At 39.4% G+C, this 27,568-nt stretch overlaps 2 protein-coding genes across 3 annotated transcripts in view; both read left to right on the top strand.

The window, feature by feature from the left end:
- DNA2 (DNA replication helicase/nuclease 2) overlaps positions 1-9,287 on the top strand; it is a 45,518-nt gene extending 36,231 nt beyond the window's left edge. Inside the window, exons 15-21 of the mRNA XM_021699851.1 lie at positions 190-383; positions 476-565; positions 650-854; positions 4,782-4,871; positions 5,477-5,659; positions 8,227-8,373; positions 9,219-9,287. Coding sequence (XP_021555526.1) covers positions 190-383; positions 476-565; positions 650-854; positions 4,782-4,871; positions 5,477-5,659; positions 8,227-8,373; positions 9,219-9,287 — 978 coding nt within the window. The remainder of the gene's footprint in view (positions 1-189; positions 384-475; positions 566-649; positions 855-4,781; positions 4,872-5,476; positions 5,660-8,226; positions 8,374-9,218) is intronic.
- Positions 9,288-15,239: 5,952 nt separating this feature from the next.
- The window catches only part of RUFY2 (RUN and FYVE domain containing 2), a 47,598-nt gene continuing 35,269 nt past the window's right edge, over positions 15,240-27,568 (top strand). Inside the window, exons 1-6 of one of the 2 annotated variants that reach the window (XM_044916045.1) lie at positions 15,240-15,272; positions 17,256-17,429; positions 21,627-21,744; positions 24,787-24,888; positions 26,721-26,844; positions 27,025-27,086. In XM_044916045.1, the coding sequence (XP_044771980.1) occupies positions 15,269-15,272; positions 17,256-17,429; positions 21,627-21,744; positions 24,787-24,888; positions 26,721-26,844; positions 27,025-27,086 (584 nt within the window). In that variant the 5' untranslated portion in view covers positions 15,240-15,268. Of the gene's footprint in view, positions 15,273-15,551; positions 15,710-17,255; positions 17,430-21,626; positions 21,745-24,786; positions 24,889-26,720; positions 26,845-27,024; positions 27,087-27,568 lie in introns of those variants that run through there. The other variant, XM_021700062.2, reaches the window with a different exon arrangement.

Here is a 27,568-nt window from a genome sequence, read left to right as displayed (position 1 = left end):
TTTAAAAAATGGCGGGGCACCTGGCTTGCTCATTTGGTAGAGCATGTGATTCTTGATCTTGGGGTTGTGAGTTCAAATGCCACATTGGGTGTAGAGATAAAATCAATAAGTAAAATAAAATATGGGAAAAACAAGTTACATTTCTTGGATATGTTAGATAACCCATCTATTTTCTTTCTTTGTTCTTAGCGTATAGTTGCAACAACGTGTATGGGAATAAACCATCCAATATTTTCTCGTAAAACTTTTGATTTTTGTATTGTGGATGAAGCCTCTCAAATTAGCCAGCCAGTCTGCCTAGGGCCACTTTTTTTTTCTCGGAGATTTGTGTTGGTGGGGGATCATCAGCAGCTTCCTCCCCTGGTGCTAAATCGTGAAGCAAGGTAAGCAGACATTGAAATTTTAATTTTAAATTAGATTCTTCTTATGGGACCATGTCAGTGCACTGATAAGCCTGAATTTGATTTGTTGACAGAGCTCTTGGCATGAGTGAAAGCTTATTCAAGAGACTGGAGCAGAATAAGAATGCTGTTGTACAATTAACTGTGCAGTACAGAATGAACAGGTATTTGTGAGAGTGTCAGCTATGAGTGATTTTCATGTTTATTTTCATCTACCAAAACTAAAATTATTTTTGTAATTGCCTTAGTAAAATTATGTCCTTAAGTAATAAACTGACATATGAAGGAAAGCTGGAGTGTGGATCAGACAAAGTGGCCAACGCAGTGATCAGCCTACCTCACTTTAAAGATGTAAAGCTGGAACTGGAATTTTATGCTGATTATTCTGAAAATCCTTGGATGATTGGAGTATTTGAGCCAAACAATCCTGTTTGTTTTCTTAATACAGACAAGGTAAGAAAAAAAAAACCCTGAATATGTTCTGTTTTTTCTCCTTTTGTCCTGTTATTTAAATTCTTCAGTTTTTAATAGCAAATGCTTTAATAGAGCTCAGTTAAAACTAGCTCTTTTTTTTTTTTTTTTTAATTTTTTGACAGAGAGAGACAGTGAGAGAAGAAACACAAGTGGGGGAGTGGGAGAGGGAGAAGCAGGCTTCCTGCTGAGCAGGGAGCCCGATGCAGGGCTCGATCCCAGGACCCTGGGATCATGACCTGAGTCAAAGGCAGACGCTTAACAACTGAGCCACCCAGGTGCCCCAAAACTAGTGTATTTCTTATACTTCAACACAAAAGAATCTTTTCTTTCTATAGAGCTAGTATCTTTGTTTTTTTTTATTATGTTATGTTAATCACCGTACATTACATCATTAGTTTTTGATGTAGTGTTCCATGATTCATTGTTTGCATATAACACCCAATGCTCCATGCAGAACGTGCCCTCTTCAATACCCATCACCAGGCTAACCCATCTGCCCACCCTCCTCCCCTCTAGAACCCTCAGTTTGTTTTTCAGAGTCCATAGTCTCTCATGGTTTGTCTCCCCCTCCGATTCCCCCCCTTCATTCTTCCCCTCCTGCTATCGTCGTCATCTTCTTTTTTTTAACATATAATGTATTATTTACTTCAGAGGTACAGATCTGTGATTCAGCAGTCCTGCACACTTCACAGTGCTCACCATAGCACATACCCTCCCCAATGTCTATCACCCAGCCACCCCATCCCTGCCACCCCCTACCACTCCAGCAACCCTCAGTTTGTTTCCTGAGATTAAGAATTCCTCATATCAGTGAGGTCATATGATACCTGTCTTTCTCTGATTGACTTATTTCTAGAGCCAGTATCTTTGGAAGGAGGTTTATTCTGGGGATTAATAGATGTGAGAATTGACTTTTGAAGTAGGAAAGCTAGAAAGTGAACTCAAGTGTATAATTATATTTCTTAGAAAAGAAATTGGCATTGATATTATCAAAGGGCTGGGTTTACAAATGGAGACTTTATTTACTAGAGCAGTTTTAGGTTCACAGCAAAATTGAGCCTGACAGTACAGATATTTATTACCTCCTGCCTCCACATATGCACATAAAGACCTCCTTACAAACTTATCATTAAACAAAACTCTTCACAAGGACTTTAAATGACTTGATTCTTATTTCTAGGAACTAAGAACGAAGTTTTGACCCTGTTATTTCTATAGTTTGTTTTATGTAGTGCTTCTCAGCATTGGTTTGGAAGTCTTTACATGACCAGAAAAAAAATAATGACCAGGGACGCCTGGGTGTCTCAGTTGGTTAAGCGTCTGTCTTTGGCTCAGGTCATGATCCCAGGGTCCTGGGTCTTAAGTCTCATGGGGCTCCCTGCTCAGTGGGGAGCCTGCTTCTCCCTCTGCCTGCCACTCCCCCCGCTAGGTGTGCATGTGTGCATGTGCTCGCTCTCTCTAGCAAATAAATAAAATCTTAAAAAAAGTGACCAATTATATGTATGCATATTACTGTAAAATAATTATATCTTTTGTTATTATGGTGGGTGGTTATTAAAAATAGGGCCCCACTTGCAGGGGCATCTGGCCGGCTCAGTTGGTAGAGCATGTGACTCTTGATCTCAGGGTCATGAATTCAAGACTGACGTTGGGCACAGAGTTTACTTTAAAAATAAATAAATAGGGGGGCGCCTGGGTGGCTCAGTCGTTGAGCGTCTGCCTTCGGCTCAGGTCATGATCCCAGGGTCCTGGGATTGAGTCCCACATCGGGCTCCCTGCTCGGCGAGAAGCCTGCTTCTCCCTCTCCCACTCCCCCTGCTTGTGTTCCCTCTCTCGCTGTGTCTCTCTCTGTCAAATAAATAAAATCTTAAAAAAATAATAATAATAAATAAATAAATAAATAAATAAATAGGGGCGCCTGGGTGGCTCAGTTGGTCATGCAGGTGCCTTCAGCTCAGGCCGTGATCCCAGGGTCCTGGGATTGAATCCTGCATCGGGCTCCCTGCTCAGCTGAGATCCTGCTTCTCCCTTTCCCTCTGCCTGCTGCTCCCCCTGCTTGTGCTCTCTCTCTGTCAAATAAGTATATGAAATCTTTAAAATAAATAAATAAATAAATAGGACCCACCCTATGTGCCATGATGGAATTTTCATTCTCTTGGATATTGCCCTTAGCATTTCAGGATCAAGGATTAACAAGTAGGGGCAGTTGGGCTCTGGGAAATTTTTTCAGTAAACTGACCTCACAAATGACTGCATTTAGAAACCTCAGTTCCAATTTATTACTTATAATTTACAATTATTTACCTCACCAATGAGCACTCAGATTCTTTGTTTTTGCTACTCAGGTTTCTTCTTTCTTAGCAACAGAATTCCAAATAAATTTTTTTTTTTTTTTTTTTAAGATTTTTATTTATTTGGGTGCCTGAGTGGCTCAGTTGGTTAAGCTTCTGCCTTTGGCTCAGGTCATGATCCCAGGGTCCTGGGATCAAGTCCCACATCAGGCTCCCTGCTTGTCAGGGAGTCTGCGTCTCCCTCTACCGCTCCTCCCTGCATGTGCTCTCTTCTCTCCCTTTCATGCTCTCTCACGTGCTCTCTCTCATATAAATTAAAAAAAAAAAGATTTATTTATTTGAGAGAGAGAGCACAAGTAGGCAGAGGAGCAGAGGGAGAGGGAGAAGGAGACTGTCCGTTGAGTGGGGAGTGACGCAGGGCTCAATCCCAGGACCCTGAGATCATGACCTGAGCCGAAGGCAGATGCTTAGCTGACTGAGCCACCTAGGTGCCCCCCCAAATAAAAGGTATTAAAGATAATCAAGATTGGGTACTTGCCTGGCTCAATCAGTAGAGCGTGCAACTCTTGATCTCAGGGTTGTGAGTTCAAGTCCCATGCTGGGCATGGAGCCTACTTTAAAAAGTTAAAAATAAATAATAATAATAATCAGGATTACTTAAGGCTTATGTAGGAGCAAAATAGTCCTTAGAGAGTTTTACCAGGTATGCTAGAACCTGGGGAACTTTATCTGCTCCACTATTTGTATGAAAGGCAACAAGAAAACGACAAGAACACATATAGTAGAGCCCGATCCAAGTTTGAATCCTACTGATGTGATTTACTGTGAGGCCTTGGGCAAGTTACTTATCTTTTCTGACCTTTGATACTTATAAACTAGGGGATAACAAAGTAAAGTATGTCAAGCCCAGTGTGTGGTTGGCTCTTAGAAAGATTTTATTTTTTATTTTATTTTTTAAATTTAATTTTATCTTTTAAAAAGATTTTCTTTCTTTATTTGACAGAGAGCAGGAGAGCACAGGCAGGGGGAGTGGCAGAGGGAGAGGAAGAAGCAGGCTCCCCGCTGAGCAGGGATGTGGGCTCGATCCCAGGACCCTGGGATTATGACCTGAGCCGAAGGCAGTCACTTAACAAACTGAGCCACCCAGATGCCCCTCTTAGAAAGATTTTAATCTGAACTGTAGGATGTTTAAGATGGGTTTCCTCTAGGTGGCTTTCTGAAAGGTGACTACCGTCATTCATTTTTGTTAATTCTTTTACCTTCAACATTTATTTATTTATTTCCTTGTACCTTCAACTTTTTTTTTTTTTTTTTTTTAAAGATTTTTTTTAAATTTTATTTATTTGAGAGAGAGAGAATGAGAGAGAGCACATGAAAGGGGGGAGGGTCAGAGGGAGAAGCAGACTCCCTGCTGAGCAGGGAGCCCGATGCGGGACTCGATCCAGGGACTCCAGGATCATGACCTGAGCCGAAGGCAGTCGCTTAACCAACTGAGCCACCCAGGCGCCCCTGTACCTTCAACTTTTAAAATAAGTTTCTTTTTCATTTGTGTCCACAAGGGTGTTCTCTTTGGCTACCTGTGTACTGACCATACTCAACTCTTTTTTCTGTTTAGGTTCCAGCACCAGAACAAGTTGAAAAGGGTGGTGTGAGCAATATGACAGAAGCCAAGCTAATAGTTTTCCTGACCTCTATTTTTATTAAGGTAATTTAGAATTTAATTTTGATGGATAATAAATATTAAGATGAAGTATAATATAATGTTAGAATGCAAGGAACTTAAGACCTAGCATTAATCCTTGTTCATTAACATGAGAGGACTGAAGCCTGATTGCTTTTGTTCTATTTTCGGAAAATTATCAAAGATGTAATTTTTTATAATGGCATTTTGGGTTTCCATTTAGGGTAATTTTTTGTAACATCAGATAATTCTGATTGTGTCAGTATAGGGTTGAATCAGTGTGATTGGGGATTGGAAACTTCAGTGTAAGGGATCGCAGAAAGTGTAATTATTTCTTTGTGCTTTTTTTTTTCCCCTATGGCAGCACTGTTCTAGTGGCATGCAAACCATTATTCTGTCATTAATCTATAGAAATCAAGGGAGCAGTGTTTGAGGAAATTATTAAATCTCAGGAAATATGGATTTAGATTTAGAGCAAATTTAGTAATTGTATTTACTCCTTGCAACAAGACAATCTGTTATAAACATTAATCAGGCACATTATGTAAACATGTAATTTAATAAATTTAGTAAAGCTTAAATAACAAAAATCAGGATTTTCATTTTCATTGTGTTTCTTTTCTGTTTAGGCTGGATGTAAACCCTCTGATATTGGTATCATTGCACCCTACAGGCAGCAGTTAAAGATCATCAATGATTTATTGTTCCATTCTTCTATCAGGATGGTCGAAGTTAACACTGTAGACAAATACCAAGGAAGAGACAAAAGTATCATTCTGGTATCTTTTGTTAGAAGTAATAAAGATGGACCTGTGAGTTCATTGTATTTTCTGCTGATGTGTTTGGGACTTTTTTTCTTTTCTTTTTTTTTTTAGGTTGTGGTAAAAACCCCACATAATATAAAATTTAAAATCATCACTGTTTTTAAATGTACAATTCAGTGGTGTTAAGCATATGCACAGTGTTGTGCAGCAGATCTCTGGTACTTTTTCATTTTGCAAAACTGAAGCTCTGTACCCACGAATAACAACCCTCCAGTTCCCTCTCCCTCCAGGCCCTGGCAATCACCATTCTGCTTTCTGTCTTTGAATTTGATTACCATAGTCATCTCATATAAGTGGAATTATACAGTATTTGTTCTTTTGGGTTTTTTGTTTCTTTTTTTAAGATTTTATTTGTTTGAGACAGAGAGAGTGCGCTTGAGCACAAGCGGTAAGGAGGGGCAGAGTGAGAGGGAGAAGCAGGCTCCCCACTGAGCAAGGAGCCTGATGTGGGGGCTCAATCCCAGGATCCCAAGATCATGACCTGAGCCAAAGGCAGACGCTTAACCAACTGAGCCACCTAGGCGCCCCAGTATTTGTCCTTTTGTAATTGGCTTATTTCAGATAGCATGGTGTCCTCGAGGTTCATCCATGTTGTATTATGTATTAGAATTTTGTTCCTTTTTTTTTTTTTTAAAGATTTTATTTATTTATTTGAGAGAGAGAATGAGAGAGAGAGAGCACATGAGAGGGGGGAGGGTCAGAGGGAGAAGCAGACTCCCTGCCGAGCAGGGAGCCCGATGCGGGACTCGATCCCGGGACTCCAGGATCATGACCTGAGCCGAAGGCAGTCGCTTAACCAACTGAGCCACCCAGGCACCCCAGAATTTTGTTCCTTTTTAAGGCTGAATAATATCCCATTGCATGTATATGGCATATTTTGTTTATTCATCCATCAGTGGACATTTGGTTTGCTTCCACCTTTTGGCTGTTGTGTTAGGGGCATTTTAAGCATAGACTCTTCCTTAGATATACTTTTAATTTTATATATAATTCCAGGTTTTGTGTTTTGCATGTTTACCTCCTTTTCATTCATTTTTCATGATTATGTGATACCTTCATATGGTTGTAAAGATACAGTAAGAAGTCTCCTTTCTACCCAGTTCCTCTTCTACTCAGTTCTTACCCTTACAGATAATCACAATTTGGTGTTTTTTGTTTAATTCCAGTATCATTAATATACAGTGTTATAATTTCAGGTATAAGATACAGTGATTCAAAAATCCTATACTTTACTCAGTGCTCATCATGATAAGTGTACTCTAAATCCCCTTCACCAATTTCACCCACAGCGCCCCCCCCGCCCAACTTCCCTCTGGTAACTGTCAGTTTGTTCTCTATAGTTAAGAGTCCTTTTTTTGGTTTGTCTTTTTTCTTTGTTCATTTGTTTTGTTTCTTAAATTCCATGAGTGAAATTATATGGTATTTGTCTTTCTTTGACTTATTTCACTTAGCATTACACCCTTTAGATCCTTCCATGTTGTTGCAAATGGCAAGATTTCATTCTTTTTTATGCTGAGTATTTTTCCATTTTATATATATATCACATCTTCTTTATTCATCTGTGGTTGGACACTTGCGTTGCTTCCATAATTTGGCTATTGTAAATAATGCTACAATAGAGGTGCGTGCATCCTTTTGAATTAATGTTTTCGTATTCTTTGGGTAAATACCCAGTAGTGGAATTTCTGGATCATATGGTAGTTCTATTTTTAATTTTTTGAGGAACTCCATTACTGTTTTCCACAGTGGCTGCACCAGTTTGCATTTCCCCAACAATGCATGAGGGGTCCATTTTCTCCACATCTTTGTCAATGCTTGTTTCTTGGGTTTTTGATTTTAGCCATTCTGACAGGTGTGAGGTAGTAGCTCATTATGGGTTTGATTTGCATTTCCTTGATGATTAATGATTTTTTCATGTATGTCTTCTTTGGAGAAATGTCTGTTCATGTCTTCTGCCCATTGTTTAATTGGATTTTTTGGGTTTTTTGGTTTTTTTTTTTTTTTATTTTTTTTTTTTTTTTTTTTTTTCCTGGGTAACCTCTAATTCCTTTCCTTTAGGCATATACAAACAGATATGAATCAGTATTCATATTTCCCTTTTTTTTTTACACAGAAGGTAATATATACACTCTAATGGACTCTGCTTTTTTCACTTAAATAGCTTGGAGATCTCTCCATGTCAATACACAGACTTCATTGTGTTCTTACAGTTGCATAGTTTTCTAGTGTACATAGGTGTCATGGTATATTTAACCACTCCCCTGAGTCTAAGGCTATTACAAGTTTTCATTACTGTTACCAATAATGCTACAGTGAGTGGAGATAGCTCCATTTCCTTAAATTATGGCTTGGAAATTGCACCCAAGATAAAATATTTGGAAGTTGGCATTGTGGGCAAGTTTTTCCAACTGTCTAAAGAATTTTAAATGTGTCAGTGAATCTTCTTTGGAATATATGCTTAAAGTAGGGAAATAGTTCACAACAAACTGTGTTCTTTGCTAGAACAAACTTAAATGTCTGAGAAAACTCAAATAATTGAAAATTATTTCTTTCAGCTTGGTGAACTCCTGAAAGATTGGCGGCGTCTTAATGTTGCTATAACCAGAGCCAAACATAAACTGATTCTCCTAGGATGTGTGCCCTCACTGAACCGCTATCCTCCTTTGGGGAAGTTACTTGATCATCTAAACTCGGAAAAATTAATATCCTTTTTGTTTTGTATATGGTCACATCTGTGCTATTGTGAATATTTATGTATTTATATAAATTAAAACTTAATGTTTTGTGTTTTCCATGGGCACATTTCAAAGACCTGATTCTACAAAGGAAAAAGAGAAAATAATTCACAGGAAGTAATTTTTTTTTTTTAAAGATTTTATTTATTTATTTGACAGAGAGAGAGACAGCGAGAGAGGGAACACAAGCAGGGAGAGTGGGAGAGGGAGAATCAGGATTCCCACTGAGCAGAGAGCCCAATGCGGGGCTCCTTCCCAGAACCCTGGGATCATGACCTGAGCCGAAGGCAGAGGGTTAACAACTGAACCACCTAGGCACCCCTCACAGGAAGTAATTTTAAGCAAAAAGTGAAATAATGAAGGTGATGGAGAAGGATAGTTTGTGAAGTGAGAAAGGAGATGAAAAGGGACTTGATGTGCTATCCTAGGGCAGGGTACATGTTTCCTAGAACACATCTAGGAAAAGTGGTTACCCCTTTTGGTTCTTCTTACCCTAATTTATAACCCCCCCTTTTTAAAATCTAGGACAAAGCATTAAAATTTTAAAAAAATTGAGAGAATTATAAATTGGAGAATTATTCCTTGTCATAATTGTAGATTATGACTAAAATAAATCATCTTTAAAAAAGTTATATGAAGATCTTAGGCTAAGATATATAAACCTTATTGTTTAAGTACATTATTATCCATAGAATGCCATAAAAAATTTTTCAGCAGTCCTATAAACCAAATTACAAAATGTTAAATAGTGTCATAGATGTTTTTGTGCAATTCCATTTTTTGTAAAGTATACTTTCCTTAATTTATTGTACATCATGGATCTTCCATCAGAGGAACACGAAAGTCTTTGTCATGTATTGGGTGATTTTCAAAGAAGATAAAGCACTGTTTTCTTTGATTTCTCATACTGGCATATGAGATCTCCTCTAAATATTACCTGTTATTTGCAATTTGGATGTGCTATGAAAGCAGTGCCTGGTTAGATTGTGAAGATGACTTTTATCCCAAGGGTATGAAATGGTGTAAATGTACTTTGTTGAGAGTTCCAGTTTTTTGTTTTCTTTATTTATTTTTTTGGTATAGTCTTGTTAAAGTTCTATCATTGTGTAAAATTTAACACACTATTAATTTTTTCAGTTTTTCCAAAACTGAAAAGTCTAAGTTTTGTAGGTACTATCAATGTGTTTTTGTGTGACCTAGAAAGAATTTGATAAATTTTTACCAGCTTTACTAATAGATTAACTTTTGGATCTGAGAAACTTTAAGTCTAAAATTTCAATACTGATTTGATTTTGTAGATTTCTGTCATATTTTGTTTATTTAAGAGATTAGGTAAAGAAAATTCATTTGTTTTTTCACTTAAGCACAATCTTGTGATGATGAGAACACAAGTGTGATTCTTTTCTGTGTTTTGTGGTCTGTGATCCAAGGCCATTTTGCTGGGTTTTTCTCCTGACTGTTGCATTTTGGTATAAGGTACATTTTCACTTTAAACCTAGGCTTTTAGGGGCGCCTGAGTGGGTCAGTCGTTGGGCATCTGCCTTTGGCTCAGGTCATGATCCCAGGGTCCTGGGATCGAGCCCCGCATTGGGCTCCCTGCTCTGCCAGAGGCCTGCTTCTCCCTCTCCCACTCCCTCTGCTTGTGTTCCCTCTTTCGCTGTGTCTCTCTGTCAAATAAATAAATAAAATCTTTAAAAAAATAAAAAATAAACCTAGGCTTTTAAATTATTACTTATAAATTAATTATTTCCAATTAATTTCTGATTCCCCTTTCTCACTTGTTATTTTTAGTATTCAGTATTCTACAGATTTTGATATAAAAGAAAATAATTTTTTTTTTTAGTTTTTTAAAATTGATGACAAAAAGGTATATCCCTATTTTTTTTTAAGATTTTATTTATTTATTTGACAGAGAGAGACAGTGAGAGAGGGAACACAAGCGGGGGTAGTGGGAGAGGGAGAAGCAGGCTTCCCACTGAGCCCGGAGCCTGTAACGGGACTTGATCCCAGGACCTTGGGACCAGGACTGGAGCTGAGGCAGATGCTTAACGACTGAGCCACCCAGGTGCCCCAGTATATCCCTATTTTCACCTATTGTTCATATGCCCCGTTTGTTTTGAGACACTACTCAGTTGTCTCAATTTTTTTGAATAAAGATATTTTGTAAATCAGAATTACCTCAAAGTGCTTAGTTAAGTATATAGTGACCAATTTTAACCTCAGTGTATCCATCTTCGGTTGGGGGGCAGATATCTCTTTCTCTCAAAGTTGTTTTTTCTTTTTTTAAATGAATGTGAAATATGTTAAAATTGTTGTTTCTACCTCATGTTTTTTAAAAATTACTTGCAGTTTTTTATTAAATAAATCATTTTCTATTACGCCTTTGTGTGTCAGTTATTAATCTTGAATAATAAGTTCAGGGTTGTCCAGCATTTTTTCAAGTAGTAAAAAGTCAAATGTTGATAATGTTCTAAAGCTGCATGTAAGTACTATTATAATAGCATAAAAATGAAAATCTTTTTTTTGGCAAGGAAAAAATCTGAAAAGGCTTTTTGGAGAAGGTAACATATTAAAGTCTGGTAAAGACTAGGTAGAATTGCATAAATTGTAATGGAGGAATAGACAAATATAGATAGAGGGTACAACAAATGGGAAAAGGAAAAGACATGTACAGGGAACAGCAAAAATAATTTAGCATAGTTACAGGAAATATGCAAGGAAGTATGAGAGGCCATGGGTTACAAACCATGGTTCCCAACCTATTACTGGCACATGAAAGCAATTTTAATAGGTTGCAACAAGCTTTGTTTTCAATGGAATAGAGAAAAATATTAGGGTGTATCACATGTAAAAAAATACACAAAAGTAGAATAAAATAGTGAACTCCTATATACCCATCACCCATATTCAATAGGTAGAAGATTTTGCTGCAGTTGTTTTCTCAACATCCGTTTTTTTCCTTTGCTGAGATGTTTCATAGCAAACTCTAGTTATTTAATTCACCGTTATATTTCAGTATGTGATGAGCTTTTAAAAAATTGGGTTTTTTTTAAGATTTTATTTATTCATTCGAGATACAGAGAGAGGGAGAGCGCATGAGCAGAGGGATAAGCAGGGGGAGATGGAGAAGCAGGCTCCCCGCTGAGCCAGGAGCCAGACATGGGGCTCGATCCCAGGACCCTGGGATCATGACCTGAACCGAAGGCAGATGCTTAACCATCTGAGCTACCCAGGCGCCCCCAAAAATAGTATTTTTGTTACATGATGATACTTGTAAGTTTAAAAACCTAGATTGTTAGCTTTAGTAAATTCAGGGCTCAGAATAGATTAATATTCTACTTTAACCCTGTTCATTTAGTTTAAACATAGGCACTAAATTCCAATTCTGTTCAACATAAGGAGACTGGAGTATCCAGCAAATGTATATTTTGGAATTTAAGAATATCTACCTCAAAGGGAGAATTTATTTATTTGCTTGCTTGCTTTAAATAAAACTGGTTTATTGATGAGTTAAATTTCTTTCCTACTTTTTACCTATGAAGTCATTGGGGGAAAAGCAATCTAGGAAATAAAGCTCTTTTCCTTTGTTCCTGGTTCTATAAAGTAAATATATACTTAATTTTATTTGCTTCTTTAAATGTACGTAAAATACAAATACTTCCTTTTTTACCCATCATTTGGAGAAGAAAAATGAACAAGTCAGTCATATTTCAATGTTTAATAGCAAGATGGAAGGGGTTAGACATGCAATGAATTTTAGACTCCTTGAAACACTAAAAACCTACATTTTGAGATTATGGAAATTGACGCTACTTTTGTATTGGTTCAAATTCTGGTTCTGTCACTTAGTTTTTCTGAAGTCATTTGACCTTTCAGAGGCTAGTTTAATCTGCAAAGTGGAGACAATTCCATCCTCATGGGGTGGTTTTTGAAAATGAAAAGACTTTGGCCTAGGAACTGATATATAATTACATGCTCACTGATACTAGAGGGAATATGGAAATCAGTGGTGAGAGGATAATGGGAGAGTTGGCTATACTTGTAGAAAAAATGAAGTTTGATCCTGTTCCACACCATTCACTAAAATCCATTCTGGGTGCAATAACAGGCCTAAATATGAAAGATAAAGCTTGTAACTTTTTAAGATTTTATTTACTGCCCCTGAAACAAATAATATATGTTAAATAAAAAATTTTTTAAAAATTTACTTATTTTTAGAGAGAGAGACCATGAGAGGGGGAGGGCAGAGGGAGAGGGAAAGGGAGAGAATCTCCATAGACTCCCTGCTGAGCGTGGGAGCCCAACAACAGGGTGCTCCATTTCATGACCCTGAGATCATGACCTGAGCCAAAATCAAGAGTCGGACGCTCAACCTACTGAGCCACCCAGGCATCCCGCCCATAAATTTAAAGAAAGGCAGACCTTATTTTCAGTTATTCTATTCTTAATTATATGCTCTAATGACTCTTTTGGACATTGGCATAAGGATATATATACAACTTTGAAACACCCCAAACACCCCAACCTGGAACTTCTCTTGGACATGGATGATCTTAACAAAAGAAACAAGTAACAATTTATGGTGTTATTCCATTTGTGAAAAGTTTATAAACAGACAAAAATAAATTACATGGTTTAGGGGCACATCTTGCAAGGCAGAAAACAGAAAAGCAAGGAAACGATTCTCATAAAAGCCAGAATGGTATTTACCTCAAGGGGGATGGTGAGTAGTGGCTAGGGGTAATTCCCAAGGATGATGGCTCCATCCTGTGCTCAGTTTATCTGGTGGTGGTCACCCAGCTGTTCACTTTATAATGATTCTTTAAACTGTATGTAGAGAGCAAGATGGAGTCATTTATGTCAAGCAAGGGCCCATGTCAAGCAATGACGCAAACACTTAAGGGTACTGCATTAATCAGATACCCACACCAAGACCAACACCAGCTGACGGTACCCCAGAACTGATAACAAGCTGAAGCAGAGGAGCTCTGCAGGGGCCTAAGACTGATTAAATCCTTTTTTAAAAAGGGAGGTTTTTGTTTTTTACGGGCCAGCAGGTTTATTCTTTTTAAAATTTTGTTAATTTTTTTTTTTAAGATTTTATTTATTTATTTGACAGAGAGAGACACAGCGAGAGATGGAACACAAGCAGGGGGAGTGGGAGAGGGAGAAGCAGGCTCCCCGCTGAGCAGAGAGCTGGATGCGGGGCTCCATCCCAGGACCTGGGGACCAGGACCCAAGCCGAAGGCAGACACCTAACGACTGAGCCACCCAGGCGCCCCGAAATTTTGTTAAATTTAAATTAAAAAATTTTTTTATTATGTTCAGTTAGCCGACATATAGTACATGATTAGTTAAAAAGGGAGGATTTTTTTTTTTTAGCAAACTGTCATACTCCTCAGACACCCTCTATGTCTAACCGCTTAAAAAAGGCAGCCGCTGGGGCGCCTGGGTGGCTCAGTCGGTTAAGCAGGTCTGCCTTAGGCTTGGGTCATGATCCCTGGATCCTGGGATCGAGCCCTTCCTCCAGCTCCCTGCTCAATGGGGAGCCTGCTTCTCCCTGTCCCTCTGCCTGCCTCTCCCCCTGTGTGTGCGCTCGCTCTCTCTTTCTGTCAAATAAAATAAAATATTAAAAAGAATAAAAAGGTAGCTACGGCTGAAGGCTCTGCTTAATTGATTAGAACAGAACTTAATAAGCAGTAAGTGCCTGGAGGTGACCCTGACAAGACGAGGCCTTATCTCAGCTGGGCACACACAGACTAACTTGTTTGGTTCCTTAACTTCCTACTCCCTGTTATCTTTTGTTGTGTGGCTTGTGTTCTGCTTTGTGTGCCTAGGAAGAAGCCAAGTTAATCACATGGTGAAATGTCATTGAGTTTGAAATCCTGAACTTGCTTTATAATTACGTTAACCTTGCTTTGTGACTGAATAAAGCTGACATTGTGGAGAGGAGACTCGTGTGGGCACCTTCATAGCCTGCTCATTACGGTTTGTTTTATACTTTTTCTCCATGTATCATTATCTCACAGTAAAGAAAATTAAAAAACCAAAAGAGGTAAAGAAACATAAAACTATACTGGCCGAGGTGATGAAGAGAAAAAGAGCCGAAATATCTCGGTCTTTCTAGCTGAGCCACTGTCTTAACAATTGCTAATCTAACTACGTAATAGCTTACTTTCCCCAAACTGATAGAGCTCAACCTAGTGTCATCTGACCACGAGGGTTTTTCTTCCTCCGCGAAATGAGAAAAGGCTAACTTTATCCCTACAGGTCTGCCCCTTGATAAGTGCGGCCCTTCCCACTGCCCGTGCATTTACTGGTTTAAATGCCGTGCTTGGGCTGCCTAGTTGCAGCAGATGTCTGCCCCCTGTTAATTGCTTCAGGTCTTCTAAATTCCTTTGCTCCCCTAAGACCTTGTGAGGCGTGAAGGGAAGCGGTCAGGTGTATCAGATGAACCCCGCCGCCGCGTGGACGAAAACGTTTGCACGTGGCTCGCACCCTTTGGCAAAGCAGCCCCAGCGCCCTGGCGAAGCCCCCGGGGGAGAGGTCGGTAGTCCGACCAGGGCCGGGCCTCCGGCTCCTCACACGAGAGGTCTCCTTCACGCTCCTCTTCCTTCTCCTTCCGGTCCGGCTGGACGCGAGGAGGCCTGGCGAGGGCGGGTTTCTCTCCCGCCGGTTGCAGACCGCGCGGCCCCCCGCCCCACTCGCGGCGCCGCGGGACCGCCCGGGCGTCCTCCCGCCGCCGGGAGCGCTGTGGGCCGCGGCGGGCCGGGTGGCAGACGCCGTGGCGGCCGCCGCGCGCCTGAAGGGAGCTGCTGGCGGGGCCCAGGGCGTCCCCGCCCGAGACCGCGCCGCCGCCGCCATGGGTAAGGGGAGCGGACCGAGAGCGGACGCCCCGCTCTCCGTCCGAGGCTGAAGGCCGCGGCCGGGCGAGGACTGGTGGTGGTGGGCACCGAGGGCTCGGGTAGCAACTGGAGCCCGAACCCGGGCCTGGGGCTGGGCGGGGGCAGCGGGTGGATCGGGGGCGCCCGGGGTCGCCATGGCAACGCGCGGCCGCCCCCCCGTTCCTTCAGGTCCCCGCCCCGGTTCTAGGGCCTAATGGCTGAGGGCTCGCGGTCCGACGGCTTCCAAGGGGCGAAGACAGGGCCGCCCGGGGGGCCGCTCCCAGATCGGTGGAACAGTCGGGGATGGGCGATGACTTTTCAGGTTTGGGGGTGGCGGAGGGAAGACGCGTCTCAGGTTTTGGCCTGGGTGCCCGACGCCGAGGGCGGGAGAGGTGCAGCGATGCCGCGCGGGACCCCGGGTGAGCCCTCCGCGGGGGTCCTTGGGCGCCTCGAGCCCTTTGGGCAGCCTTGCTGCGGGGAGGAAGGGAGGCAGAGAGGGGGCTCCAGGCCCGGGCGAGATGCGGGGACTGGCCGTTGGCCTTGTTGGGGCTGCGACCAGCAGGACACATCTGCGAGCCCGGGCGGGGCGCGGCCGGCGTGTAAACGCTCCTGGGGCGCGGAAGCTGCCGGCCCCCAGCACGGACCCGCTTCGGAACAGCTGCAGATGCGCCCTTTGTCTGCTTGTCGCATCGCAAGTCGCGTATCGTAATGGGCACTGTTAAGAAAAAGGAGGATTGGTACAGATTATGAAACATCAAGTGGTTCCCCCGCCCTCGAAAAAAAAGAGGGAATCATACGACGATGCACATTTGAAGGAATGATGTGTGTGCAGATTTTCTACCAGCTAGCTTGGTCCTAGAGATTGTGGCTGTTTGCATTTTTAGTTGCTTAGGATTCCGTGTCAGTCTTCGCGCTTAGCTATCAGCTCAGAACTCGAATACTACATAATTGGGAACCCTGGACTTTTGTTCAGTGAAGGAAAAACAGACACTTGGTTCACTTGGACTAGTAAATTTGCCAGAGATTATGAAACGTTATACTAAGTGCTTCATTTTTCTGCACTTCATTTTGTCATCTGTTTGCTGAAAATATTCCTGCCAGCCACAGCAATGGTGAGAATATGTGGGAACAGTGGCGAGAATATGCGGGAACATCTGAATTTCTAAGTTAACTAAGGATGGAATTTGTGGGAAAGAAAAAAATAGCTTTTTGTGAATTGAAAGTATCAATTACTAATCAGTTTTTCTTTTTTTTTTAAGTGCATCTATTAACTTAGTTTTTGACTGACTCAGCTGTGTGGGCAAGGAACTTAAATGAGAAACAGGACTGCTTTTATTTCCTCTGGGAAAATAAAGGAGTTATGCAATACAGAATTACAGTTGCAATGAGAAAACAAGATGGAAAGAGGTTAAAATGAGTGAAAGAATTGAATGGCTTCTCCTGTATTTCTTTATTTGTCGGTGTGTTTTAACCCATCATGTTTATGGATGATACTGTAATCTTAGAATTGTAACCACCTTTTATTGCCAGTTTATTCTGAATGTTTTTTGCCTTAAGATTCATCCTTGGACCGTGCCTGCTGTCCACCTTTTGCACGAGACTCTTAAATATGTTGTTTATTACTCCAATTTTATCTCCACAAAAAGTAAAAACAACAACAACAAAAAACCTCGTTCTCTCTGAAGACGTACCACAAAAGTAAAAGAAATACCAGAAAATAACCAAGTTGCAAGATCTTGAGAATAATTCATAAACTTTGTCTGGGGTGGGCATGGTAGTGTTCTGTGGTATGTGTGAGAGAGACATAAAGAGAAGTTACCTAGGGGTGTGGATTAGTTAGGGAGACTAATTTGTCAACCAAGGAAAAACAAACCATTGTTGTTTTTATAGGGGAATGAAAGGGTTTGTGTATTTTTCAATGTCATGTCTTGCAAATGATGTTGGACTCCTTTCTTGTGCTTTCAGCTACAAAAGACCCCACAGCTGTAGAGAGAGCAAACTTGTTAAACATGGCTAAATTGAGTATCAAAGGACTCATTGAATCTGCTCTAAGCTTTGGCCGCACTTTGGATTCTGACTATCCCCCCTTGCAGCAGTTCTTTGTTGTTATGGAACATTGTCTGAAACACGGTCTTAAAGGTATCCTGAGATTTTAAAAAAACTAATTAAGTTTAGAATCCCACTATTTCCGTCTTAAACATCTTTGAAAATGTGATATTTGTTGAGACCATAATTATTGTTACTGTACATTTAAAATTACTGGGTGGGTTGGCTTGGGGAGAGAATAGCCTACTGTCTTATGTTTTCTAATAAGTTGTCTTCAGAGAATACCTAGTTAGTGTTTCGTAAAAACATTTGATTTTTCATTTTTTCTCAATATAATCTGAACTGATTTCTATTTTCTAGGACAGTTAGAGTTATTTAAAAATTTTTAAGCTTAGTGATTCCAATATGAAGTCTTATTACTAGTTTGAGCCCTATTGAACAAATACATTAAAATAATTGTTGAAATATAAACCTCGTTGGCACTGGAACGTATCTAGAAAGACTGTCTTTCAGATTGAATTATTGTAGAAATGTAAGCGCTCCCTGGGAATGATGATAATACTGGATATTTTCTTCTACACAGTTGGCACTGATTTATCATTTCATGTAAAATGTTTATGTTAGATTTAGTTATTTAATATACATTGTATAATAACTGTTCTTTTTTTTAAAGATTTTATTTTTTTTGACAGAGACACAGCGAGAGAGGGAGCACAAGCAGGGGGAGTGGGAGAGGGAGAGAGAGAAGCAGGCTTTCCGCTGAGCAGGGAGCCCGAAGCAGGGCTCGATCCCAGGACACTGGGATTATGATCTGAGCCGAAGGCAGACACTTAACGACTGAGCCACCCAGGCGCCCCTATAATAACTGTTCTTTTACTTATTGTAAAAACAGTTGTTGTTAGTTTTGGTGTCTGCTTCTTTTGATCAGCTGTGTGGAGGGCTATGTAAGAGTTTATTTTATTTTAAAGATCTTATTTACTTATTTGAGAGAGAGAGTGAGAGAGAGAGAGCCCAAGAGGGGGTAGGGTCAGAGGGAGAAGCAGACTCCCTGCTGAGCAGGGAGCCCGAGTAGGACTTGATCCCGGGACTCCGGGATCATGACCTGAGCTGAAGGCAGTTGCTTAACCAACTGAGCCACCCAGGCGCCCCTATGTAAGAGTTTATACTAAAGTGACTGTTCTAAAGCTAAAAGAAGCTTGGTTCCTTGTGGGTATACTAGGAACATGGGTAAGTTGGGAAGGCCCAGAAGTTCTGACTAAGGTATATGAAAGTGGGAGTAAATGTAAACAGCACAAAACATAAACATGGTTTTAATAAAATGTACTTCAAATTTTAATAAAATGTACTGCCAAAGGAGCCTTGGCATCAAAGTTTGAGAAACTCTATGTGATGTTATTAAAGTACTCATTTCTTTTTTTTAAATTAAAATTTTTTATTGAGATATAATTAACATATTAGTTTCAGGTACACAACATAACGATTTGATATTTTTATGTATTGCAAAATGATCAGCACAATAAGTCTAGTTGATATCCATCACTGTACATAGTTAAAAATTTTTTTCTTATGATGAACTTTTAAGATTTACTCTCCTAGCAACTTTCAGATATACAACAGTATTATTAACTGTAGTCCTCATGCTGTACATTACATCCTTATGACTTATTTATTTGATATCTGGAAGTTTATACCCTTTGACCGCCTTTACCCATTTCCTCTTGCCCGCACCCTCTGCCAGCCATCAGTCTGTTCTCTGTATTTGCGTCTGGGTTTTGTTTTGTTTATTTTTATTTTTATTTTTTTTAAAGATTTTATTTATTTGACGGAGAGATACATAGAGAGGGAACACAAGCAGTGGGAGAGGGAGAAGCAGGCTTCCCGCCGGGCAGGAAGCCCTATGTGGGGCTCGATCCCAGGACCCTGGGATCATGACCTGAGCTGAAGGCAAAGGCTAACTGGAGCCACCCAGGCACCCCTTGTTTTGTGTTTTTAGATTCCACTATTTCTTTGAAGACAAAGTAATTTTTAAAAAATTATATAATAGTGAAATCTACTCTCTTTGTACATGAATCAAACAACATAGAAGCACCTAGAGCAAAAACCATTTCCTTCATTCTCTTCCATTCATTTCCCTAAAGGGAATCCTTGTCATTCTTCTCTTTTCCATTTTTTTTTCTTTTGCTCGGCATAGAATTATGCTATAAGTATTATTATTCTGTGACTTTGTTTAAAATTGATATGGTTTGGAGGTTTTTCCATTTATATAGAGGCTTTATCACATTTTTAATGACTCTGTAAAATTTCATAGTATATGTATACCAAAACTTACTTAACTGCCCTCCTCTTAATGTACCCTTAGGTTGTTTCCAGTTTACCATTAAAATTGTGCTGTTGTATACTTGTTCTTTAGGATAGGATTCTTAGGAGTAGAATTACTAGGTCAAAGGATATAGGCAACTGGCCTCTATGAAGGCTTCATGGATTTATCAAACATCAGTGGATGTTAGTGTTTGTTTCCCCACATTTTTGCCTGCTCTTGATATTATCAGTTTCTGCTTCTTTCAGTACACCAGGAACTCACCAGTCTGATCTAACAACCTTAAGGGTTTTCTGGTTTTAGTTTTAGTTTTTTTTTTTTAATTTTTAAAAACATTTAGGGGTGCCTGGGTGGCTCAGTCATTACACATCTGCCTTTGGCTCAGGTCATGATCCCAGGGTCCTGGGATCGAGCCCCGCGTTGGGCTCCCTGCTCTGCGGGAGGCCTGCTTCTCCCTCTCCCACTCCCCCTGCTTGTGTTCCCTCTCTCGCTGCGTCTCTCTCTGTCAAATAAATAAATTAAAAAACACACACACACATTTAAACATTTTTTTAAATTTTAATAACACCTTGAGTTTTAGTTTGCTTTTTGAAAAACTTTTTATCTTTGTTTTCCCTTAGGCTGCAGAAATGGAATTTGCTAAATGATGGCCAAACAGTTAAATTTTAAGCTCTTCCCTGAGTTTAAAATTCCTTTGCTTGACAAAGTATCATAAGGCATGTCCTAACAGTCATATCATAGGCTTGTCTTGATGAATCATTATGAAGCTACTTTGTGCTGATTGATTTTTTTTTTATCACTCAAGGAAAAATTGCCTATCTTGGTGATTGTCCTTGGGTGGTACGTATGATAGGTGCCCTTGATCTGCAGGAGATCTGGTCAGGATTAAGAAAGAAATGTATAGTGATTTCATGGTTTTCTATCACCTGATTCTCAGTATAAAATAAGTCACAATTTTTCATGTTAAAATAACTTTTTGTCCGGGGCACCTGGGTGGCTCAGCTGGTTAAGCGACTGCCTTCAGCTCAGGTCGTGATCCTGGAGTCCCAGGATCGAGTCCCGCATCAGGCTCCCTGCTCAGCAGGGAGTCTGCTTCTCCCTCTGGTCCTCCTCCCTCTCATGTTCTCTGTCTCTCATTCTTTCTCTCTCAAATAAATAAATAAAATATTTAAAAAAAAAAATAACTTTTTGTCCTTGGTTTATTTAATAAACTGATAAAGATCAACCTGCTAGGGCTGTCAGCCTTTTTATTTTGGTACTGGTAAAGAATAAGACCAGTTGTTTTTTTACTTTAATTACCTGCCTGCATATTTCTGATAAGGAAGAATGGCCAAGCTGCATATTTTCTTTCCTTTTTTTTTTTTCATATTTCTTTTTTTTTTTTTTTAAAGATTTTATTTATTTATTTGAGAGAGAGAATGAGAGAGAGAGAGAGAGCAGGAGAGAGGGGAGGGTCAGAGGGAGAAGCAGACTCCCTGCCGAGCAGGGAGCCCGTTGCGGGACTTGATCCTGGGACTCCAGGATCATGACCTGAGCCGAAGGCAGTCGCTTAACCAACTGAGCCACCCAGGCGCCCACTTTTTTTTTTTTTTTTTTAAGATTTTATTTATTTATTTGACAGATAGAACAAGTAGGCATAGAGGCAGGGAGAGGGAGAAGCAGGCTCCCCGCCGAGCAGGGAGCCCGATGCGGGGCTTGATCCCGGGGACCCTGGGATCATGACCTGAGCCAAAGGCAGCTGCTTAACCAACTGAGCCACCCAGGCGCCCCATTTTTTTGCATATTTCTGATAAGGAAAAATATCAGGATCCTGATGAACAGGTTCCTGATCCACAGGACTGTGTAGTGATAAGAGCGGAAGGTCTTTGAATAACTGTATTTTAAGTTAGAAATGTTGAAACTAAATAAAAGGAAGTTATGACAATTTTATATGTTGAAGTTGTATGCATTATATATGCTTTTTTTTTTCTCAGTAAGAAAATCATTTTTGAGTTATAACAAAACTATCTGGGGCCCCTTGGAACTGGTGGAGAAGCTGTACCCAGAAGCAGAGGAAATAGGAGCCAGTGTCCGGGATTTGCCTGGTCTCAAGTAAGTAATCTTATTGTTCATTTCTAACTGCAGAGATATATTTACTGTTCCTTGAAAGTACTTCACACTCTATTATCTTCTCTCAGCCTTAAGTAGCCTTATTCCATTCTCTCCTAATAAAATTCTGTTCTTTCTTTATAGCTCAGTTCACATTTCATTTCCTTTATGAAATTTCTCTTAGTCCCTTCAGTAGGAATTAACTGCTTTTTCTTCTATACCCTATCACTATATTCACTCCTTTATTATATCACTTTGATTCTACATTGTATTGCAGGAAACAGCAGGTTCCTTTAAGATAGGATGTATCAATTATGCATTTGTTTCCTGAGTGTTAAGCTAGTTTGCAGTAGTAAGCTAGTTGGCAGCCAATAACTATTTGTTGAAGACTAATTTATTTTTATTTATTTATTTACTTTTTAAAAAATTTTATTTGACAGAGACACAGCGAGAGAGGGAACACAAGCATGGGGAGTGGGGGAGGGAGAAGCAGGCTTCCCACTGAGCAGGGAGCCCGATGCGGGGCTCGATCCCAGAACCCTGGGATCATGGCCTGAGCCGAAGGCAGATGCTTAATGACTGAGCCACCCAGGCGCCCCTGAAGACTGATTTAGACCAAATCCAGGGCAAAGGCTCAGGAGATTAGAATTCTCAGATAAGCCATTTATATATATGGGGCTTGTGCAAATTACTTTTCTTTCTCTAAAAATTGGGACCTATAGTGTCACCTGCCCATTTCACTAGACAAATATATATAAAATGTAAAAACTGAATAAAGGCATAAAGGTGTTGTTAAGGCTAAATTCTTACACTTTCCTTTAGTTTATCTTAATTCTTGTGAATGAGATAATATTTTTTTCTTAGCATTTTCTGTCAGATTACCAGTTTGCTTTCTCTTAGCTTTATAATTGAGGGTTTTACAGTTGTTTTTTTTAAGATTTTTTATTTTTGCAAGAGAGAGAGAGAGAGCTTGCAAGAGAGGGCGTGAGAGAGCGCAAGCACGCAGGAGCAGGGGGAGGGGCAGAGGGAGAAGCTGACTCCTGCTGAGCAGGGAGCCTGATGTGGTACTGGATCCCAGGACCCTGGAATCATGACCTGAGCTGAAGGCAGACGCTTAACTGAGCCACCCAGGCACCTGAGGGTTTTACATGTTGTAGGGAATACGGTAGTGTTTTCTGGCTGATAACACAACATCCAAATATTTCCAGGTTGTATTTAATTGAATGATAAAAGTAAATGGCTACTATTTATTAAGTACTGTCTCAGGGTAATAAAATAATTGGTTTACATGAATTATCTCATTTAGTCCTTACATCAGTCTTAGAGGGTAGAGATTATTATAATAATTGCATAGATGTTAAAAATAAAGGTCAGAGGAGTTAACAGTTTAAAAAGTGGCAGAGCCAGGATTCAAACCCAGTTTTTAAATTTTATTTTATTTTTTTATTTTATTTATTATTATTTTTGTAAGTAATCTCTCTGCCCAGTGTGGGGCTTAAGCTCATGACGCTGAGATCAAGAATTGCATGCTTGACTGAGTGAGCCAACCAGATGTCCCTCAAACCTAGTTTTTAGAGTGAAATAGCAAGGGAATTATAACTCTCAAAAAGAGAAATATAAGAAGGGGCACCTGGCTGGCTCATTTGGTAGAGCATGTGACTCTTTATCTCTGAGTTGTGAGTTTAAGCCCCATGTTGGGTATAGAGAATACTTTAAAAATAAAATCTTAAAAAAAAAGAAATAAGATTTGGTCATTTTAATATGAAAATATATGTTCAAATTGTTTTTAAAAAGCTTAACTCTTCAAAAGTAAAAAATGTTTTCTGAACAATGGTATTCATTCAACTGCTAAACCATAAGAAGCTCATTAGCTGTTAGTAGTGAAGATTAACTTACCTCCCACACTACATGCCAAAACATTCTTTGTATAAGAAAACATAAAAGTGTGAATGATAATCTTTCTCTTTGAAAAACCATACATATTCTGTAAAAGTTGCTTTTACTTTTACTAAATGATCAAACTTGGATAAGAGGTAGGAGATTGAATTTTTTAAGGACAACCTCCTAGAGAAACATTTGAAAAATAACAAGCAGCCTGGTGATTTCTCTCTTTTTGATTACCAGCTTGGTGCCCTCCTAGCTTTGTTAGGATTTTTTTTTTTAATTTGTTAGGATTTTTAAAATTCAGATATCATGTCAGTTACTTTTTGAAGGCATTATATTGCTTTATTTGATGCATTTTGCATATCCATTTTTAAGACTGATGAATCACAGACTTGTACCTCTGAAACAAATAATACATTATATTTTTTAAAAAAAAGTAGGAAGGGAAAAATGAAGGGGGGAAATCGGAGGGGACACGAACCATGAGAGACTATGGACCCTGAGAAACAAACTGAGGGTTCTACAGGGGAGGGGGGTGGGGGGATGGATTAGCCTGGTGATGGGTATTAAAGAGGGCATGTATTGAATGGAGCACTGGGTGTTATACTCAAACAATGAATCATGGAACACTACATCAAAAACTAATGATGTAATGTATGGTGATTAACATAATAAAATAAAATAAATGTTTTTTAAAAATCTTAAGAAAAAAAAAAGTAACCTCCATACCCAGTGTGGGTCTTGAACTCACAACCTGCAGATTAAAAATCACATGCTCTACTGACTAAGCCAGCCAGGTGCACCTTACATATTTATCTTTAGACAGTTAAGCCCATTCGGTCAAAATATTTCTTGTAGAGATAATCCTCAGTATTTAGAGCGTCATTTCTTCCAAGGCATAAAATGGTACCTAGATGTCCTGTAGGTGCAGGTTTACCTTAGATACTTAAATAGCTCCCAGGGATTGGTTTGCATGTTCAAAGAGCTGGCTTAAAAAACTAGAAACAAACAAAAAAAACCAAAACACCTGTAGAAACAGACAAAACCATGATAAATTGCAGTTTTCCTTTATTAATATGAACCTTGACAGCAATAGAATATGTAGTCTATTATAATATATGGACTGAGACTGTCTTCTGACCAGTTGGTTTTGCTTTTTAGGACCCCCCTGGGTCGTGCAAGAGCATGGCTTCGATTAGCCCTCATGCAAAAAAAAATGGCTGATTACCTGCGTTGCTTAATTATTCAGAGGGATCTCTTAAGGTTAGTACCATTAAGTCATGTTCATTTCCATTTTTAAAATTTCATTTATATCCTGTTTTCCAAAAAGAATTAAAGATGTAGTACAAAAGGATACATAAAATACAATAAGATGGCATTAAAAAAAAGAAGAGCAACATGAGAGAGAAAATCATGTAGGGACATAACATGGATCAGGAACTAGCCTAAAAACTGAATACCATAAGCTTTGTATTGACCAATAAGGAAAATTTATTTATATGTTATATTTCTAAGCTAGTTTTATTTTTTTTCTAAATTACAGTTAATTCTACAAATAAAAATCTGTATTGGGATTGGGAGCTTTAATCTGACAAATTTCTTTTTATTTTTTATTTATTTTAGAGAGGAAGATGGTGGGTGGTGCAGAGGGAGAGAGAGAGAACCCCAAGCAGATTCCCTTCCCAGGGCGGAGCCCACATGGGGCTCAATCTCACAACCCTGAGATCAAAGTCAAAATCAACAGTCTGACGCTTAACCAACTGAACCACACAGGCACCCCAACAGATTTAGATCCTGAATGTCTAAACTGTTGCTTTGGCCGTATTGTGGGCACTTTTAAAACTGTCAATTGAAGGCCAGTGAGTGCTGGCAATTAAGTGGTATAGTGAAGATGACTGGAAAACATTAACTTGTTATTGTTAGTTGACATTGTGCTGAGGTTGATGGGAAGTCGAGCTTATAAATAGCCTGGTCTATGCACTGACTTTGAAATCTGCTCAATTTCAGGAATACATCTTATCATTCAGACCATTCATTGTTTACCTTTGAAGCTTTTTATTTAACAGAGAATGGATTCATCCTTTTAAAAAATGTAATACTGAACATAGCTGTGATAACACCCCCACTGAAACTTTTGTTTTCAGTATTAACTTCTTGAATAAATTGCCTTCATGTAGTAAATATATAAATAAATAATAGAAGGCCAGATGTTTAAGACAGACTTTCAGAGTATGGTAATCAGTTGTTAGAGGGGGTGACCCAAAGCAGTCCCTCTGTTTGCCCTTGTTCTCTTGGAGTGCCTGTCTGATATTCTGGAGAATCTGGTCATTTTTGGTAGTACTTATGACTCTGGTCGTACATCTTGGTTTTCCCATTTGTTAAATGAGAATGACCGTACTTTAAGCACCAGCAATTTCTCAATAATATTGTGAAGGTCAATTAAAGTGATTAAATAGTACATGGGACTTCTTGAGGAAGGCATGAGACAGTGATAATTAGTTTTATGAATACATAATTGTCAAGTCTTAGTTTTTAGACTGTCCTGTTTCTTTCACAAATCTCGTTTGAACATTTTTTAGGGTATAGATGTCCTACCATCCTTAATTGATGATTATTAAGAACACTTGCAATATACATATCAAATACATTGATTTGAACATGGGCTTTGGAAATGTTTCATATGTTCATTCCCTACCTTAGTCTTCATCCCAAGATTCTTAATAAATCCTAGAATTAAAAAGTCAACTCTAATAAAAAGTATTGTAATCAAATCAGTAACAGTCAATATGTCTTCTGAGAGTCCCAGACATTCCAGGCCTCAGTGATGCCTCTTTTTCTTTTGATCTATATCTCTTTGCTTCTCTTTTCTTTCTCTCAAAATTCCTTTTCCTCTTTCATCTCTTTCAGCCCCATTCTTTTACCTTGTTTACATGGACATTAACATTTCAAAATGTTTAAGTTATTCACATATAGAAAGGCTAATTTGAAGAGACCAAATTTGTATGGGCTCCATGTTTATATTATGGGGCTGAGATTTTAAAATTTAGTGTTTGAAGTAAATTTGTGTTTTAAGGTTTTTATTTTAATTTCCACAGTGAATTTTATGAGTATCATGCACTAATGATGGAAGAAGAAGGAGCAGTAATTGTTGGGCTGCTGGTTGGCCTGAATGTGATAGATGCTAACCTATGTGTAAAGGGAGAAGATTTAGACTCACAAGTAAGTGAAAGTGACTCGTACCAAATGCAGAGTGTTTTTAGTTTGTGCTGTTCCTCTTGGATCCAGTTGTAAACAGTACTGTTAAACACTAAAGAAAAATTAAGAATGAATTTCAGTTGCATGTTAACTGTACTTCTAATATTTCTCCCCTTTAACTAAAAATAACATGATTTACTTTAGGTTGGAGTGATTGATTTTTCCATGTATTTAAAGAATGAAGAAGATATTGGAAATAAAGAAAGGTATGATTTTCATAAGTTATTTCACATGTATTTTTTTTTTTTAAAGATTTTATTTAGGGCGCCTGGGTGGCTCAGATGGTTAAGCGTCTGCCTTCGGCTCAGGTCATGATCCCAGGGTCCTGGGATCAAGTCCCACATCGGGCTCCCGGCTCAGTGGGGAGCCTGCTTCTCCCTCTGACCCTCTCCCTTCTCATGCTGTTTCTCTCTCACTCGCTCTCTAAAAAATAAATAAAATCTTCAAAAAAAAAAAAAGATTTTATTTATTTATTCGACAGAGAGAGAGGGAACACAAGCAGGGGGAGTGGGAGAGGGAGAAGCAGGCTTCCCGCCGAGCAGGGAGCCCGATGCGGGGCTCGATCCCAGGACCCTGGGATCATGACCCGAGCCGAAGGCAGCTGCCTAACCGACTGAGCCACCCAGGCGCCCCGCACATGTTGTATTTTTTATGTAGCTCTTTACAAATCACCATGAGGTCCATCTAT

Source organism: Neomonachus schauinslandi, chromosome 6, assembly GCF_002201575.2.
Source record: "Neomonachus schauinslandi chromosome 6, ASM220157v2, whole genome shotgun sequence".
In the NCBI taxonomy this organism is placed as follows: domain Eukaryota; kingdom Metazoa; phylum Chordata; class Mammalia; order Carnivora; family Phocidae; genus Neomonachus; species Neomonachus schauinslandi.
Note: the sequence above shows the minus strand (reverse complement) of the source record. Positions and strands in the feature narration are given on the sequence as shown.